This window comes from Rousettus aegyptiacus, unplaced genomic scaffold (assembly GCF_014176215.1).
Source record: "Rousettus aegyptiacus isolate mRouAeg1 unplaced genomic scaffold, mRouAeg1.p scaffold_m13_p_16, whole genome shotgun sequence".
Lineage (NCBI taxonomy): Eukaryota > Metazoa > Chordata > Mammalia > Chiroptera > Pteropodidae > Rousettus > Rousettus aegyptiacus.
The window spans coordinates 3866421-3882461 of NW_023416291.1; the positions used below are offsets into that span (position 1 = coordinate 3866421).

General features: G+C 44.0%; 1 protein-coding gene and 1 long non-coding RNA gene across 4 annotated transcripts in view; one reads left to right on the forward strand and one right to left on the reverse strand.

The window, feature by feature from the left end:
* Window positions 1-3094, reverse strand: part of ANKRD50 (ankyrin repeat domain 50) — a 29543-nt gene extending 26449 nt beyond the window's left edge. For 2 of the 3 annotated variants that reach the window (XM_016160225.2, XM_036233476.1), the window contains exons 1-2: window positions 2900-3094; window positions 487-1421 (exon numbers count right to left, since the gene is read on the reverse strand). In XM_016160225.2, coding sequence (XP_016015711.1) covers window positions 487-998 — 512 coding nt within the window. In that variant the 5' untranslated portion in view covers window positions 999-1421; window positions 2900-3094. Of the gene's footprint in view, window positions 1-486; window positions 2701-2899 lie in introns of those variants that run through there. The other variant, XM_016160224.2, reaches the window with a different exon arrangement.
* LOC107518505 overlaps window positions 1-16041 on the forward strand; it is a 559217-nt gene that overhangs the window by 353700 nt on the left and 189476 nt on the right. The window contains exon 11 of the long non-coding RNA XR_004954837.1: window positions 15143-15225. This is a non-coding gene — a long non-coding RNA (uncharacterized LOC107518505). The remainder of the gene's footprint in view (window positions 1-15142; window positions 15226-16041) is intronic.

Here is a 16041-nt window from a genome sequence, read left to right on the forward strand (position 1 = left end):
CAGTGGTCTCTTTCAAAGCAAACTTTTCTTATTTAAAGAAATAATGATACTATAACCAAAAAAGGTAGTTGTTACATGCTGAGGGGTCCTCCAATTTCACTGTCATGTATAGTTCACCCTTCCTGAAAATGCAGCCTAAGTTTCCAGGCAGCTAAGTATCTCCACTACAGGAACAAATATCCCCTACCACTAATATTAGAAAAGTCAGTAAGTGATTGGCATGAATTTGAAAATAATGTTTCTGCAGTGCTTCAAATTCTGTTGTTAAATAAAAGACATACTTTTAATCCATATCTTCTGCAATACAGAGCTTAAATTTTGTTTCCTTCAGTATTCAAATAAACAGGTTTATTCACCACCGCAGGTTAACCTCAACTTTACAACAGTAGTACAGGTACCCCACAAAGTTAAAAAAAAACCTAAAAAAAAAAGCAACAACTTAAATCTTGCATAGAAACTGGAACAGCATGGCATTCTTCTTGTTACCTTTTAAATGCTTCCGCTGGGTTCCGCTCGCATTCTCCAGGCTGTAAGAGGCTTTGGATTGCTGGGTCCCTCAGCTTGTCTTCAAATCCTTGGAGCAGTCCACTGCGGCAGATCTGGGCAACCAGACCCCTGATAAACCCTCCAACACACAAAGTGTCAGAGTCCTGGGCTTTGCAGAAATGAAAGGCCAAAGCCTGGCGATGTAAACCTCTCTGCAGGCTTGGAGGTGAACTTGGCCACAAGAGCTCAGTGCACAGGGCTGTCTTGCCACTGCCAGGCCCTCCTACCAGCAACACACCCCAGGCAGCTCCTTTTCCAGAGACAACACTAGCATTATTCCCAGAATTCATTAAAAGGGGTGGTGTGCTGACAGCACTATTGCAACAGTTAGTTTTCTCCTGAAGACAATGCTGAAGCTTGTGGAAAACCCACTCCCTACAGTAAAACGGCTTCCCCTGCAGTAAACTTGTTTGAGCCATTTTGGAGACTTTCTCTTCCCAAGGATTAGTCATAATAGGTTTCCTATCTTCAACACTTGCTATAATCGGGATACATCAATATAGGTCTTTACCTCCATCAGGATGTAACTTGCATTGGAATGACAGAGTAACCCATTATAGTAAAATTCAACAGCCATAGAGTCCATCTGTCAACAGAATATGCATGACTTTATTTGGCTCTTTATTCTTGATTATCAGCAGAGAATATATTAGTTTAAGGGTTGAACTGGTAGAAAATGGCCCGGTTCCAAAGCTCGGCAACAGTTTTCCTATATCTTGATGGGTCACATAACTCCATGGTTACAACTAGAGTTTATGTGACTGTGGATGTTTCAAGTATGCAGATGAGATAATACATCTGGAAAACTAAAGAGAAAGCCCAATCTTTCAATTTGTACAAAATGCTTCTCCAGATTCCAAGTGTTAATTCAGTATCTGAAAATTAGATGCAGAAATGCGTCCATTATAATGAATGTCATCACAGAGATCACATCTATACAGTAGGTAGGTGGTAGCACTATACTTCTTGTCGAAGGATGGCCACTCAAAGTACTAGACCCTGCCACTGTCGGGCATGCAGGCAACTGCCAGGCAAGGAACGGTTTTAGGTGTCAGGAATGACAGACCACTGTTAACACTCCTTAATTCAAAACATTCAAAAAATGCATTTTTCAAGCTAGATTCTTAATGAACCTATTCACAGGTTTCTCTTTGTAAGATGTCCTGGGTAACTGACAATTTCCACAGGTAATTAAAATAAAACAAACAAAAATATCTTGGTGGCATTTACCATATATTAAAAGCTAACTTATCACAGGATACAATTTACCAGTTAAAGTAATATCAAAAGTCCATATACTTCATCTTTGGCACTTTCAAGAAGTTGGGGAATTACCCCAATCATAACATTTTCTTTTCTGTATTTTTTTCCTTCTACGGTTACATTTCCCAAACAGCAACATTTTAATCAAGTTACCCTAGATTTCTTAAACCTCACTGTTGAAAGGGAGCGAAAAAGACTGTGCACATACAACAACATCTTAAGTCAAGCCAGAAACGTCTTTCCACCGGCTTGGCAGAATAGCGCCAGCTAAGGAAGCTCTGTTAACTTGCACGGTCCAGCCAGGCAGGAACTGTTTACTCGACCAGCCACATTTCTTTGTTGATAGTTTGCAGAATCTAGGGGATGATCAACCAGAGTGGAGGCTGGACGGCAACGGGTTAAAAAGGGGGAGGCAGGGGATGATCTCACATGAATGATGAATCCAAACACAAGAACAACGTGAATTCTTCCTTGCCCTGCGCCAGAGATGACGGTTTGGGACGGGGGTGAGGAGTGCAGTCTACTACCGCGGACGGAGCAGAGGCTGCACGGGGAGCGCCCTCGCAGGCAGAAAGGGCCAGCGAGCCGAGCGCTTCGGCGCTGCCTACAGCTCGCCTACAGTTCCGGCCTCGGGGTTCAGCTGACAGACAAAAGGACTCCGGGATTCCCAGCGACAGAACCACCTCCGTTGGAGCGGCCCCAAGGAGCCACAGGGGGGCCACCCACGCGAGGCCACGGACGGAGGCGCAGCCTCCACGCCAGGTCTTCCCCGGCCGAGGCTGGGCGCGCCTCGCCCCGCCGCCGCGCGCGGGGTCGGGGTGTGTCCTGAAGGGGGAGGGGTGCCCGACGTCCCTGCCCACCCCCGCTGAGGGGTCGCCCGCGACCGGCGTCCGGCTCCGTGCCCACCCGCGCGCCGATCCCGCCCCCGCCCGGCCCTCGGCGGGGCGAGGGGAGAAGTGCGGTCCGGGTCCCGAGCCCGGCGGGGCGGCGCGGCTGGGGGAGGCACGCGCGCCGGCCGCAGCCCCCGCGCTCCCGACCTGAGGGGGGCCTGGCTTCCACCGCCGCCGCCGCCGCCGCCGCGCGCGGTTACCTCGGCCCCAGCGCCGCCGCGGCCGCCGCGGACTCGGTCTCAGACACTCGCTTCCCGAGGCGCCGCCGTCGCCAGCGCTCGCGGCACTCCAGCCGCAGCCGCCGCTCCCGATCCGCGCTCGGCCCCCGGCCACGACCAGCGCCAGCTGCCCCGGCAGCCTGGGTCGTGCTCCTCCCAGCCCCCACCAGCCAGCCGCCGCCGCCGCCGCCAGGGCAGTGACTGTCTCAGCGCCCGGCCGCGGGCTCCGCCCCGCCCAGGCCCCGCCCCCGGCCCGCCCAGGCCCCGCCCCGCTCCGGCGCGGCCCCGCCCCCCGGCCGGCGGCCTTTCTTCGCCGCCGCCCCGCCCCGCCCCCCCACCCCCGCCGCGCGGGCCCGTCGCCGCCCGTGCCCGGGCGTGTGCACCCGCCTGGGACCCGCTGCTCTCGCCGCGGGGAGACCTTTCAACCGGCGGCCTCGGGGCCCCGCCCTCCTGCGGCGGGGGAGGGGAAGGGGCGGGGCTGCGTTCTCTCGTCCCCGAGCTCACGCGAGTCGCTGCTCCCACCCACCCCGTCACCGCTCGGCCCTGAGCCTTCCTTTGTCTCCAGGCCGGAGGGACTTGCTGGCTTTGGGGGCCATATCCGCTCGTAGGAGGGGCAGCCTGGTTGGAAGAGTAGCCCCTCGCCTCTCCCGTAACCCCTCTGCCGTTAAAGGCCACTGCCGACCCGTCGTCCTCACTCTTCTGAGTCCCCTTTCAATCTATTAAATTCCAGTAATGCTTTTACTTTCTTAGCCTTGGACTAAGAGGAGCAAAGAAGGGACTGGGAAGAATGCAAAAATAAAAATAGCAGGGGCATAGGGTGGCGTTCCCACCTGCCTCACGAAAAGGACAAGGACTGAGCCAGATGGAGGTTCAAAGCGGTCGTGATTGGGTCTCTGGCCTCTGCCCTTCTGCACAGTTTGATAACCCGCAGGGGCCACTATAAGGGAAAGAGACTGTGGTGGAGGTCCGAATGTGGGGTCAGAGGGACTGCCCTGGAGGGCATGGCCACAGGCAGTTGCTGCTAAGTGGGCCGGTCGGTGGCACTCACGTGGACCTGGATCTCTTTAGATTTCAGAGTTCCGCTGGGAAAGTAAATGTACTGTCAACTGATAGAGTGGAAAATGTACTGTCTTTACTGTTGATGCTAATCCACGGGTTCCCCATTAATTCGAACGTGTTTATTTCCCAAATAATAAGAAAATCTCCCATCTGGTTTTAGGAATTTCAAAGTATAGCTACCACACTTAACTAGAAAAACAGATAACCAAATGGATTGTACTTGGGCTTACTTTTCCATTCTCATTCCTGTCCTACCGTGGCGTTCTGAGGCTTGTTGGTTTTAATATCTAACTTTCACTTTAATTCATTTACTGTGAATTCTGAAGTTCTTTTCCAAAACACAAATTTCAAAAAGCAGTGTAAATTCTCTGAATTAGGATGATTAAATTGATTTTTAAAAACCTGCAATTGAATGAATCATGGATTGAAAAGCAACACCATTTATCTGTAAATCATCAGTGGCAACTGAAGTGAGATCACTTTCTATTTAAGTTAGACCACATTGAAACTCGTACGCATTTGTTCTGATAAAATAAATGATAAAGGAAATATAGAATACATGATATAAATACATAATTGTTTTTGAGTCGAGACACATTGAACAAAGTCAGTTCCTCAGAGGGAGACTCCTCCCACATGAGAGCTTTCAAAAGTTCGAATTGGAGATTCCATATATTTGTATAAAGAAGGTCAAGAAGTTCCACTGACAACATTGCAAGAATTTGGGATGAAGAAAAATAACAAGATAAGCTCACCAGGTAGCTAAAGAAAGCGATCAGTTCCCAGTCAGTGTGCCGTAGCCGCATCTCGTTTGCCATCTGCTGAGGCACGTAACTCTTGCTTCTAGGTTTTAGAGCAAGACTGACTTCCCAGAGCTGGGCTTTATTTCCTGCACTGGCATAGACCAGTTTTTCCTCTCAAGGATTTATTACTTCCGTAAGCCAAAGAGAAAAATGAAAAAAAAGGAGAAGCCAGACAATAACAGAACAAAGCAAATATTATCTGCAAAAATAGCTGCTTAAGCCGGAGAATATGGGCCTAGGCCTGTGAGCTCTTCTTGTGTTGATAAATGAGCCTGGAAATTTTGACTTCTTCAAAGATAAAAATCTATACATAATTTTTATTTATTAAAAATTCAAATATATTTTTAAAAATTACAAAAATATTGAAAATGATACTGTTTTTGAAGATCGGTATTACCACCTTTTCACTTAGTAGAAGAAAAATATCATTAAAATACTGACCAAAGTCATCTTTTCTAGCACGTTTATCAAAAAGGCTCTGTAGTAAAGGGAACAGTATTTGAAGGTGAACTTGCTTTCCACCTCTAAGTCAGTTTTTGTGGGGTGTTAGATTTTTAGTGTACCAGTTGTCTGTTGCCTCATCATGTACCAGGACTTAAAGCTTGGTGGCTTAAAACAATACTGGTTTATGATTTCTCACGATTCTGCGGATCAACTGGATGGTTCTTCCGGTGTCGCCTGGGCTCTCTCAGGCAGTTGCCTTCAGCTGGCTTTGCCTCCATGGGCAGCCACTAGCTAATTTGGCTGCAGAGAATGAGATGTTCTCCCCATGGCTTCTTCACAAGGTGGTCTTAGAGCTCCTTGAGAGCTAAGGTAGAATCTGGAGAGCCTCTGGAGGCCTTACTCTGGAACTCACTCAGTGTCACTTCTGCCGTGTTTAAGGGATTAAAGCAATTCACAAGGACAGGCCAGATTCAAGGGCCAGAATAGACTCCGCCTTTCAATGGATGAGGTGCAGAATATTATGATCATGTTTTTAACATTCCACAAATGAAAACGTTTGAGAATTTGACAAATTCTTTAAACACTTCACACACACACACACACACACACACACACACACACAAATTCAAGCACATACAAAGTCTGTGTTATTGTAAAAGAATAGTGCCCTTCTATGTCACAGGACTCTAGATCAAGAAACCCTGACTTAAAAAGTTCCTTTAAATTCAGTGTGCCACTTAACATGAATAAACAGAAATACAGTCCAATGTGTATATGTGTATATATATATATATATATATATATATATATATATATATAAAGAATATATTCATCTGCACTTTTTTTTCAGTATGAGGTTCTATGTTTATCAAAAATTTCATTTTTGCTCAACGTAACTGGACTTTGAAAAGTTAAGACTCAGAAAACTTGAATGAAATATTACTTTATAAATTAATACCTAATAAGACAGTATTTTCTTTTTTAGTTCTATAAAAACATTCTGATTTTAATCAACCTGTTGTTCTATTTCTGATTAAATTCTTTTAATTTAAGAAGATTAAAAACAAATTTTTATCTTCATTAGTTGTTGGGGGATGAAGGAACTTCCCTCAGACAGGAAGATGAAGTAGAGTTTTTCTTAGTGTTAGTTTTTGCTTAGTGTTAGTTAACTATTAAGAAACCAACTAGTGAATTAACTATTGTGCATTGAAATGTACATCAACGCAACCATTTTTCAAAAATGATTTCGCACTAGTTAGGAACTGACATCTGTAACACCTCAAAATGTATTTAATATAGTCTTTGAAATGTGAACAAGCATTATCATGGTAGTTTAATTCGGCTAAATTTCAATTACAGTGAATAAAGACTTTTATTTTATTGCTTCTATTCATTTATGTACATTTATTATTTGCTTCCAGGGGAATTTAGAAATGTCACATGAGTAAGAGCCTGGCATTTCACCCTGCAATCTGTAGTTGATAAGATAAAAGCAAGGCATTCAGGTATGTGCATAAGTCACATAAAGGAAACCCTCACAGGGTTCCTGCAATTTGAGAGGAACAGGGTGCCGCTTTTTGATAACAAAAGCCAGAGGCTGGAGAGAGGAAAATATCTTAATCAAGGTACGCTCTCAGACCAAGGCAGAAATCATTATTGAAAAGTTCATCGTAGGGAGGTTATATCAGAATCAAAGTCCACAAATTATACACTAAACGGAAATGAAAACTCCCAGCTCGAAGGATTTGGTGCACCACTGCTGACCGTGAAGATGGAGAAGGCCGTATGCAAGGACTGGAGAATGGCGACGAGGAGCTGAGAGTGACCCAGGCCAACCGCCAACAAAGAGATGGGGATCTTAGTTCCATAACTGCAAAAGACTCAGTCCCGTCAATAACAAGAATGAGTCTGGAAGAGGACTTTGCATTCAGGATGAAAACACCACCACCAGACACCTCGTTTCAGCCGTGAATACCTTGAACCCGCTTGAGACTGCCTGCGCTGCCTGTGAGCAGAAACTGAGATAATCGGTTAGTGTTGTTTGGAATTTCCTTTATGTGATCATTAATTTTTCAGCAATGGAAAACTAATACAGATTTTGGTACCATGGGTAGTAACATAACAAATACCCAAAAATGTGAAGAGGGTTTTGGAATCAGGTAATGAACTGAGGCTGTCAGTTGAGCACGATAGAAATGGCCTTCCTCGCTTTGAAAAGCCCATTAGCAGAAATGTGGACACTTAAGAACGCTGCTCGCGAGGCCTCGGAAGGAAGGGAGGAACGTGCTGCCGGAAACCAGGGGCCTAGAGATCCATGTTCGGCAGCGGGAAGTTTAGGAAAGTTGTTTCCTGCAGTTAGGTAGTAACAGAACTCTTACATGGTGGACTTAGATATTGAGCTGAGGAAGATTTTGAAGCCAAGTGTTGAAGATGAGGCCTGATTTCTTTTTTCTGCTTATAAAAAAATGTGAGAAGAAAGAAAGAAATCGAAGAAAGAACTGTTACACAAAAAAGGAACCAGGACTTGATGATTTGGGAAATTCTCACCCTACTGCGATGGCAAAAGATACTAAAATTAGAAGCTTGCTCCAGAAAGTGTGGCACAGAGTAGAAGCTGTGGGGCGGCTGCACACCCTTTGCCTGCAGCCCTGGAGGAATCGAAAAGTCCGGGCGTCCCATCACGAGAGACTGAAGGTGTGCTTCCTAGATCCCAGTCAAAGCAGGCACCCTCAAAGAAGCTCAGTGACAGGTCCCTTGGCCACCTCAGCTGAAGCTAAAACTAGAAAAGGAATTATTTAAAAAAAAAAACAAAAAAAAAACCTATGGCTGAGCCTTTCGTCTAATGGAGTGAATCCCCCCTGAAATCCACAAGGTGCTTGGTAATACTTTATCAGCAGGAGCACTGCCAGCCGGGACTGGAAGGGACAGAAAGCGTATGAAACAAAAAGAGACTCGTGGCCTCAGGCAGGAGGCAGGGGCTGATACCACTACTCGGCTGCAAATAGGATCTACCTTTCATGAAAAGAATTACGCGTCATCGTTTCAGACATCTCTTATGATACAAGCTGGTTATGTGTGTAATTTACGGCCACTCTCCCACTCAGGGCAGGGACCACGCACCTCGTGCCTCCCACCCTCACCCATCCCCTTGCCGGGCAGTGTTAGTCCTCAACAAGAATGCTTGGATGAGTAAATGCGCCATGATAAATGCAGAGGACAGCGGAGCTACTGTTATAAAAAGCAACCTCATTTAACACACCCAGAGCATGGTATTTTCATTCTAATTCAAATGAACAGATCTTCCCATCCCACACCAATCTGTTCCTCATCCTGGATTTGCTCTTACTGTTTGGCTACATTAAAAACTCGGTTGCCCAAGACGGGAACCTCGGGATCACCCCACACATCTTCCTTTCTTCTACTCTTCATCCTGAACTCTAGTTTCTCTCCCAACTATCTTCCATAGCGGCCCTTACTTCTCCTTCTCATCATTACCATTTAGTTCAGATTCTCACCTCTCTCCTCTTCCTACTTCCAGTCTCAACCTTACGCATTTCATCTTCTGCCCCACATTGGTCTGTTGAATACAAAAATCTGATATCATGCTTCTTCGTTAATCCCCCCCCCCCCCCCGGCTGCCCCTAATGTAGGCGAGAGCTAAGCATCTTTGGATAGCTCTATGAGAGCGCGCCTAACCAGCAGGCCAAATTAGCTCCTGGTCTTTCCCCTATGTACTCTCTGGGCACATTGAATTACTTGAGGTCTCAATACTTCCATACCTTTGGAAGCACTCTCTGCAGAATACTTCTCAAATCTTCAGTTCACCAGGAAAACCCTTACATAAACTCCAGCCTTAAGCTTCTTTGTGCAACCTTTCCTGATTCCTCCAGGAGTCTTAGCTATCTATCCCTTCCTCTTTGTCCATGTTATATATATCATGCCTATTCCATTCAAGCAGTCACGTTGTGTTTGTCTACTTTGCCATTAGACTCATTGGGGATACTGATTTTTTAGCATGCACCTTTAAAATGTAGTAAAATGTATTTCAAACAGTCATTCAATAGGCACCTGATAAGTCTTGGGGATAAGAATTGAGAAATAAATTAATATGAATTATAGGCAATGAAACCACTGTATTTCTTAAACTTTGAGTCATATATTCCATTCTCAAATCATCTCTTGGGATGTGAAAAAGGGCATTAAGCATTACCTTTGTTCACTGGAAAAGAATAGCCATGAATAAAAATTATGACATAATATAGATGGAATTTTTATTTCCTTCAGTAATGAGAAGTAAGATTAGTAATCAACAGCAATATAGAATGCTAAATTATGTCTAAATTTATCGTTTGGTGAAATTAATAAAACAAGTTTTTGTAGTTTCTTACTGTGACACCTTAAAACACATTTACGTTCATTTTCAATGATGAAGATCATTGAGTTGGCTTTTTTCGATAATAATTATCATCATTTTTGTCATCCTGGTGCTCTTAAAATCTATATCTGTTAAAGAGAAAGGATGAAGGCGTGTGTGTCCCTGGGATGGCATGCAAATTTTATGCACTTAACAAAAAATACATCATAGTAGTAAGAAGTATTCTACCTCAATCAAGCTGAGTATATTTTACACCACGACAGTTGAATTGGGCGATATCCCATTTGTGGCTCTCACATTATAGACCTGAAATACTCTTAAGTAGTTTTAGAGTATTAATAAGCTCCATAAGTCTTGCCGTCATAAAGTCGTAAGCTTTATTTCTCCACGATAGCTAAATTTACGTTCATTTTACATTCTACTTTTCTTAGGTTACATTTAATATTGGATCTGATCACTACTTTGCAATCTCCACTTCATAAAGTTTTTATCTTGCTGGACTGTATCCTGTAGGAGATGGCGGCACGTGATGGGGTCAGGACTGGCCTGTTCGGGGCAGAGACCTCTCGGGCTCATTGCTATGTTAATCGCTATGAGTAAAAATTTTTAAAAGTAGGGCTATCATTCTTTTCAAAAAATTCCACTTGGCTCGTACAAGATTCTAGGGTAAGTGAGCTGTGTTAACTGAAGAGAAAAATAAAATCTAGTAATTCTAACGGACTAAAGACAGCAAGGACAGCCTGTGGGAACTGTCCCAGTGACCCATTTTGTATGATGCCACCCTTTGTTGTGACAGTTTTGCACAGAGCACATGCCCAAAGAGTATGCTGTTTCACATTTTCTTAAGAAATGTGTGTTTCTCTTGTGAAGAAAGAAGAAAAGAATATTTCTCAATAAGACTTTAGATGATGAATAACCCAGACGTAGTTTCCTTTTCATAAAGCCACTATGTGAGGGAAATGGCCAAATATGCTTGATGAGCAACTGGAGTTTTCAGCATTATGTGTATTTATGATTTTGCAGTTCCCTTTAGTGTGGCAGATGCATTTAATTAAATTAGTGGATTAGAAAGTGGAACAATGAAAGCTGCATTTCACAGGAAAGGCTCTGAATGAGAACATGTACGCAAGGCCCGATCTGCTCACCGTCACAGCCAGTCTTACGAACGTTGTGGCTGCATCCACGTTACTCCTTCTTGACTCCTTCGCAAGTTTTCAGGCTTTTGCTTTCTTAATAGGAAAATAAAAATTCCGTATATTTTTTTTTATTATTATTCTTGCATTTGAACTCTCTTTTCTGTGTAGTCAATAAGTATGGTTTTATTTCCTAAAGGAAGAAACACGTTAAATGTGGTCCACTACACACGTAACTAAAATTTGGAAACACTTTTAAAATGATGTCATCCTGAATAGTGCAGGCACTCAAAGATAAAGACATGAAATGAAGTATTTCCATTTGTCCTTCATGAGTCTTCTTTCTCTTGGCCCAAACAACAACCTAGGGCGCAGTCTTATCCCCCTGTTCTAGGCCAGGCGTGATTTCCAGTTAGTCTTGTAAATGATGTGCTTCATAATCAATTTCTCAAAGATCCGGATGTCTACCATTTAAACTGATGCCTCTAGTTGCTGAGCACCGAGGGCCGCAGAGGATCTCGGGTGGGTACCACACTGCACGTACCTCTCTCTGCCCCAGCCACCTGTGTCTATGTGCGAGCACAGGATTTTTTTTGGAAACAAAGGGAAAATGAAACACTTATTTCGAGGCTGTGCCCACCTCCATTCAAATGTATCAGTGCCAGCGGTCCAGCACGAGGACTCTCCAGGCAAGGCTGCTGGCGCAAGCCAGGCGAGATCCCGGAGAAAACAGTCGCGGCGGGTGGGGACTATAGAGGACCACGGCATGGATTGCCGCCTGCTTTGCCAAGAGAAGATTGTTTTATTTTTAAAGTTTAGGAGTGAATGCTGTCAATGCAGGTGTACAGACGATTGTTGTTGTTGTTGTTGTTGTTGTTGCAAGTGGTATTCAGATTATTCAATATCCTTTATCATTTTATTTCCAAGGTCTGTGTCGCTAAAGGTCAGTTCACATCTTAAACTTATCGATGCTCAGTTCCTGGTTTCCAAGGCTATTTTACTTGTTTATAAGAGGTATGTGTGCCACGGAGACTCCTTTGTAGTTGACTTGAACACATAGTAGAGAAAAGGCCAGGGAGGCGGAAAAGGGTGGTTTGTGTTTTCTCATTTTCCCCAGCTCCCACTCCGCTGCAGGCACTTTCCAGGCTGCTAGAGGCGTGTCTTCACGCGGGGACGGTCCTGTCGTGGAAGCAGCACGTACATTTATCTGCCCACACTTTGAGCTTCATCGAAAATATTTCGGTTACGTCGTTTTAAAGACCTTTCATTCTCCAGATTCGAAAAGAGAAACTCGAAGTCCTTTGTGCATTGCATCGAGAAAACGCTTTAAACAGGATTACTAATGGTGTTCAATCAATGACAGCAATGTGTTTGGAAAAGGAAAAAAGAAATCACAAACCACTTCCCATTGATTTGTCCTTTTAAATCCTGGGCTACAACGCTGCAAATCTGATTGAGCAAAGTTGTCCTTTCTTCCTCCCTTTAACTCCGATTTTGTTTGCAAATAAAATTAAACTTAAAATGATTATTTGAAATTATTCTCATTGTATAACAAATGGGGCCATAAACACATTTTCAGTAAAAACCCGAATAGGCAGATGCAATTAAATTAGATTTCACAGGATATAACTTTATGGAATTTTTATTTCAACTCATAAGAAATGCAAGGTGAATTCAACGTGACGCTTTTGAACCTTAAGCTTCAGGGTACCTCGCTTGCACAGTTCCCTATTAAACCTCTGTCCCTATTTATTTTTGATTAATATCGACTATTTATGTGAGAGCTGTTATGTTGACAACATGTTTTGTACCAGGAGAAAATGTCTTTTTTTTTTTTTTTTTCTTAACCAGTCTCTATACTTTCAAGTTTTCTGTCTATTTTATACTGATCATTCAAAGAGCATCTACCTCTTTTATCTCATAGATGCTATTACATTTCTTTTTCTTGGCTTGCCAATTACATGTTGCTACTTTAAGAAATTAACTTCAGTGTAGAAAAATGCATAAATCTTAATTGTGCGTCACTGACAAATGCATACACCCATGTAACCACTACCACAATTAAAATACGGGACAAACATTTCCATCACTTGGAAAGTTCTAACATGCCCCCTTCCATGCAATGATACTCCTGCCACAGGAACACAACTTGATGTATTTTATTTTCGAAATATTATTTTTAGAGCAGTTTTAGGTCCACAGCAAATTCAAGAAGAAGGCAGAGATATTTCACAGAGACTCTCCCCCAAAATGCATAGTCTCCCCATTATCATCATCCCCTACCAGAGTGGTGCATTTGTCACAATTGATAGAATCTACCTGCACACAGCATGGTCACCCTAAGCCCATAGTTTCTGTAGGGTTCATTCTTGGTGTGGTATGGTCTCCGAGTCTGGACATATTTGTGATGACGTGTATCCATCATTATAGGAACACGGCGTATTTTCACGACCTGAAAACTTCTCTCTGATCTACGTATTCATCACCCCCATCCCATCCCCTTGGCAACCACTAATCTTTTTACCATCTCCACAGTTTTGCCTTTGAAGAATCATACAGCCTTTTCAGATCGGCTTCTTACATGTAGTAATATGCCTTTAAGTTTTCTCCAGGTCTTTTATGGCTTGATAGCACATTTCTTTTTAGTGCTAAATGATATTCTATTGTTCTGATGGACCACAGTTTATTCATTCACCTACCGAAGGACATCTCAGTTGCTTCCAATTTTCGACAATTGTAGATAAAGCTGCAATAAACATCTGTGTGCAGGTTTTTGTGTGGCCATAAGTTTTCGACTACTTTGAGAAAATGCCAGGGAGTGTAATTGCTGGATTGCTTCGTTTTGTAAGAAACCTCTAAGCCATCGTGCAAGGTGGCCGCACCATCACCTCCCACCAGCGACAAATGACAGCGCCTGTTGTTCCACATCCTCCCCCACACTTTGTGCTGTCGGTGTTTCAGATTTTGGCCATTCTAATATGTGTAGTGGTATCTCATTGTTTAAATTTACATTTCCCTGATGACATATGATGTGAGCATCTTTTTATATGTTTACTTGCCTTAGTTTTTTTAGGCTTTGATCAAATAAAGTGAGGGATTGGATTGAAGAATTGTTAGGTCTCTTCCTACTGGTATGTTTCTGCCTTTAGGATGATGACTGTGGTGGGCAGTCATCTGTCCCCAGGGGAGCTGGCTGGTGCCATTGCTCAGCCCTCTTCCCTAGGATAGGTGGATAGGAGTAGCCCAGGTTGGTGAGCAGAAGAAAAAACGGATAACTTCCCATTTGATTCAGAAGTCCTGATAGGCTCTTATTTATGTAACCCTTTTGCAAAAGTTGTTCTCTCTGCAAGAAGTGACACTTTACTGTCCCTTTCTGACCTTTCCTTTTAGGCTAAAATTTGCCAGTGAATCCAATTTCTGTCTTTCCTTTTTCGACCTTGGTTTCACTCACATCAAAATGCCGCCTATTTACTCCCCTGCACCAGTGGGAGGAGATCATGTAAAATGACCCGGCTCTTTTGGAAAATATTTTGGCATGAAAGATCACAATTCCTAAAAAATATTCACAGCCTTTTATCTAATAAACATACATCCAGAAATCTGTCTTAAGAAGTCATTCTAAATCTCTTAAGGAAGTTGTTAACGATTCAGGCATAGAGATGCTCATCATCAAGTTGTATGATTTACAGCTGTAAAAACTTGAAAGCATCCTAAATGTCCAGAATACGGGAATGGTTAAGGCGTAGTATATCGAGATGATGGACTACTGTGTTAACAAAGAGTAATGAAGAGTTTGAAATAAAAATTTGAAGACTGCTTAATTTGCAAAATGGTAAATGGAGAACGTGAGACGTGTAATTGTATGATGTGATTTCGACTCAGTAAACAAAAAAGTGAATAGAAAAATATTTAAGACATACATCAAAATATTAACAATGGTATTCCTGGATGCTGAGATTCTTTCTTGCTCATACTCATCTATTTTTTTTGTTGTTGTTGATAAGCTTTTATTATTATCAGAATAAAAATATGATTCAAGTATTAAAAATAACAAGAATCAAGATCTATTCCACTCAGGATTGTTTCTGCAGATGCTGTTCATGGCCGTGGTTTGTTGAGGTGTACTAATACGCTTTTCTAGTTCCCGCCAAGGTTTCTTAAGATTCATCAGCTTCCTTTTCCTTATGACATTGGCGCTAACTAGAGGTGTCCCTGTTGTAACTAAAAACAACCATCAGCTCTGAAATTTTAATTAATTTTAACACCTTGCAACTATTATATGCAGGTCTTTCAAGCATCAAAGTATCCAGTAAATTTAGAGTAAACTCTAGGAACAATTGTGATGTGGGTGGTTTGTCTTCTCTAATACCCTGCCTTTTTCTCATGACTCTTATCTAATTTTTATTGGCAGCTTCCTTCTCAGTTTATTCCTCTGCCTGTCTAGCTGTTGTTGGCTTCTTTCTGGACTCCACTGGGACCTGCCCTTCTCTACAGGTAATCCCCATTTTCCAGTTCTTCTCCCCAGTCACCTCTGCTGTTTGTTTTCCACTAAAAGCGATTAATTCCTTTCATTTCTTCAGTGTCTCCATCTTTGCCAAAGTAGGTATGTATGCTGGATAGGATGCTACCTACTCCACCTAGATAAAACACATTTTTATTGAGGCATTGACAATGCAGTAGAAAATGCAACGCGTTTATAAAAGTTTTCTCTGCAGTTTCTAAATGAGATGATACATATGAAGCCACTGCAGCCCCATCCGCAGTTCTGCCGCAGTTTCAGTTATCAGCGCTCTACCTCAGTCTGAAAATGAGAAATAGAACATTCCAGAAACGAACACTCCGTTCTCAATCGCAGGCCGTCCCGAGGAGCGCGGCGAACTCTCGCGAGCCCCGCGAGCACGTGATCGGCACGTCCGCGGCCCCTGCTCGCTCTCGGCGGCCATCTTGTCCCCAGGTGCGCCGTCTGCGTCGCCGCGCTCGTGCTAAGGCCCCGCTCGTCGTAAGTACTCGACGGCACGAGGAGCCGCGCGGTGCTCCCGTCGGGGACGGGGCGGCGACGGGGACTCGCGGAGGCGCGTCGCGGGGCTGCGGAGCGGGAGCGGGGGAAGGCGGCACGCTGGTGGCGGGAGACGTGGCCGCGACGCCGCGGGAAGCCCCGGCCCGGACGCTGGCACGGGTGGCCCCGCCGCGTGCTGCGCGTGCTGTCGCGCCTCGACGCCGCGCCGAGGACGGTGAGTGCTGCCCCGGCGACATTGGCGGGAAAGGGCCGAGTCGCGCAGCTCCGCCTCGCGGGCCCGGCAGATCGGCCCT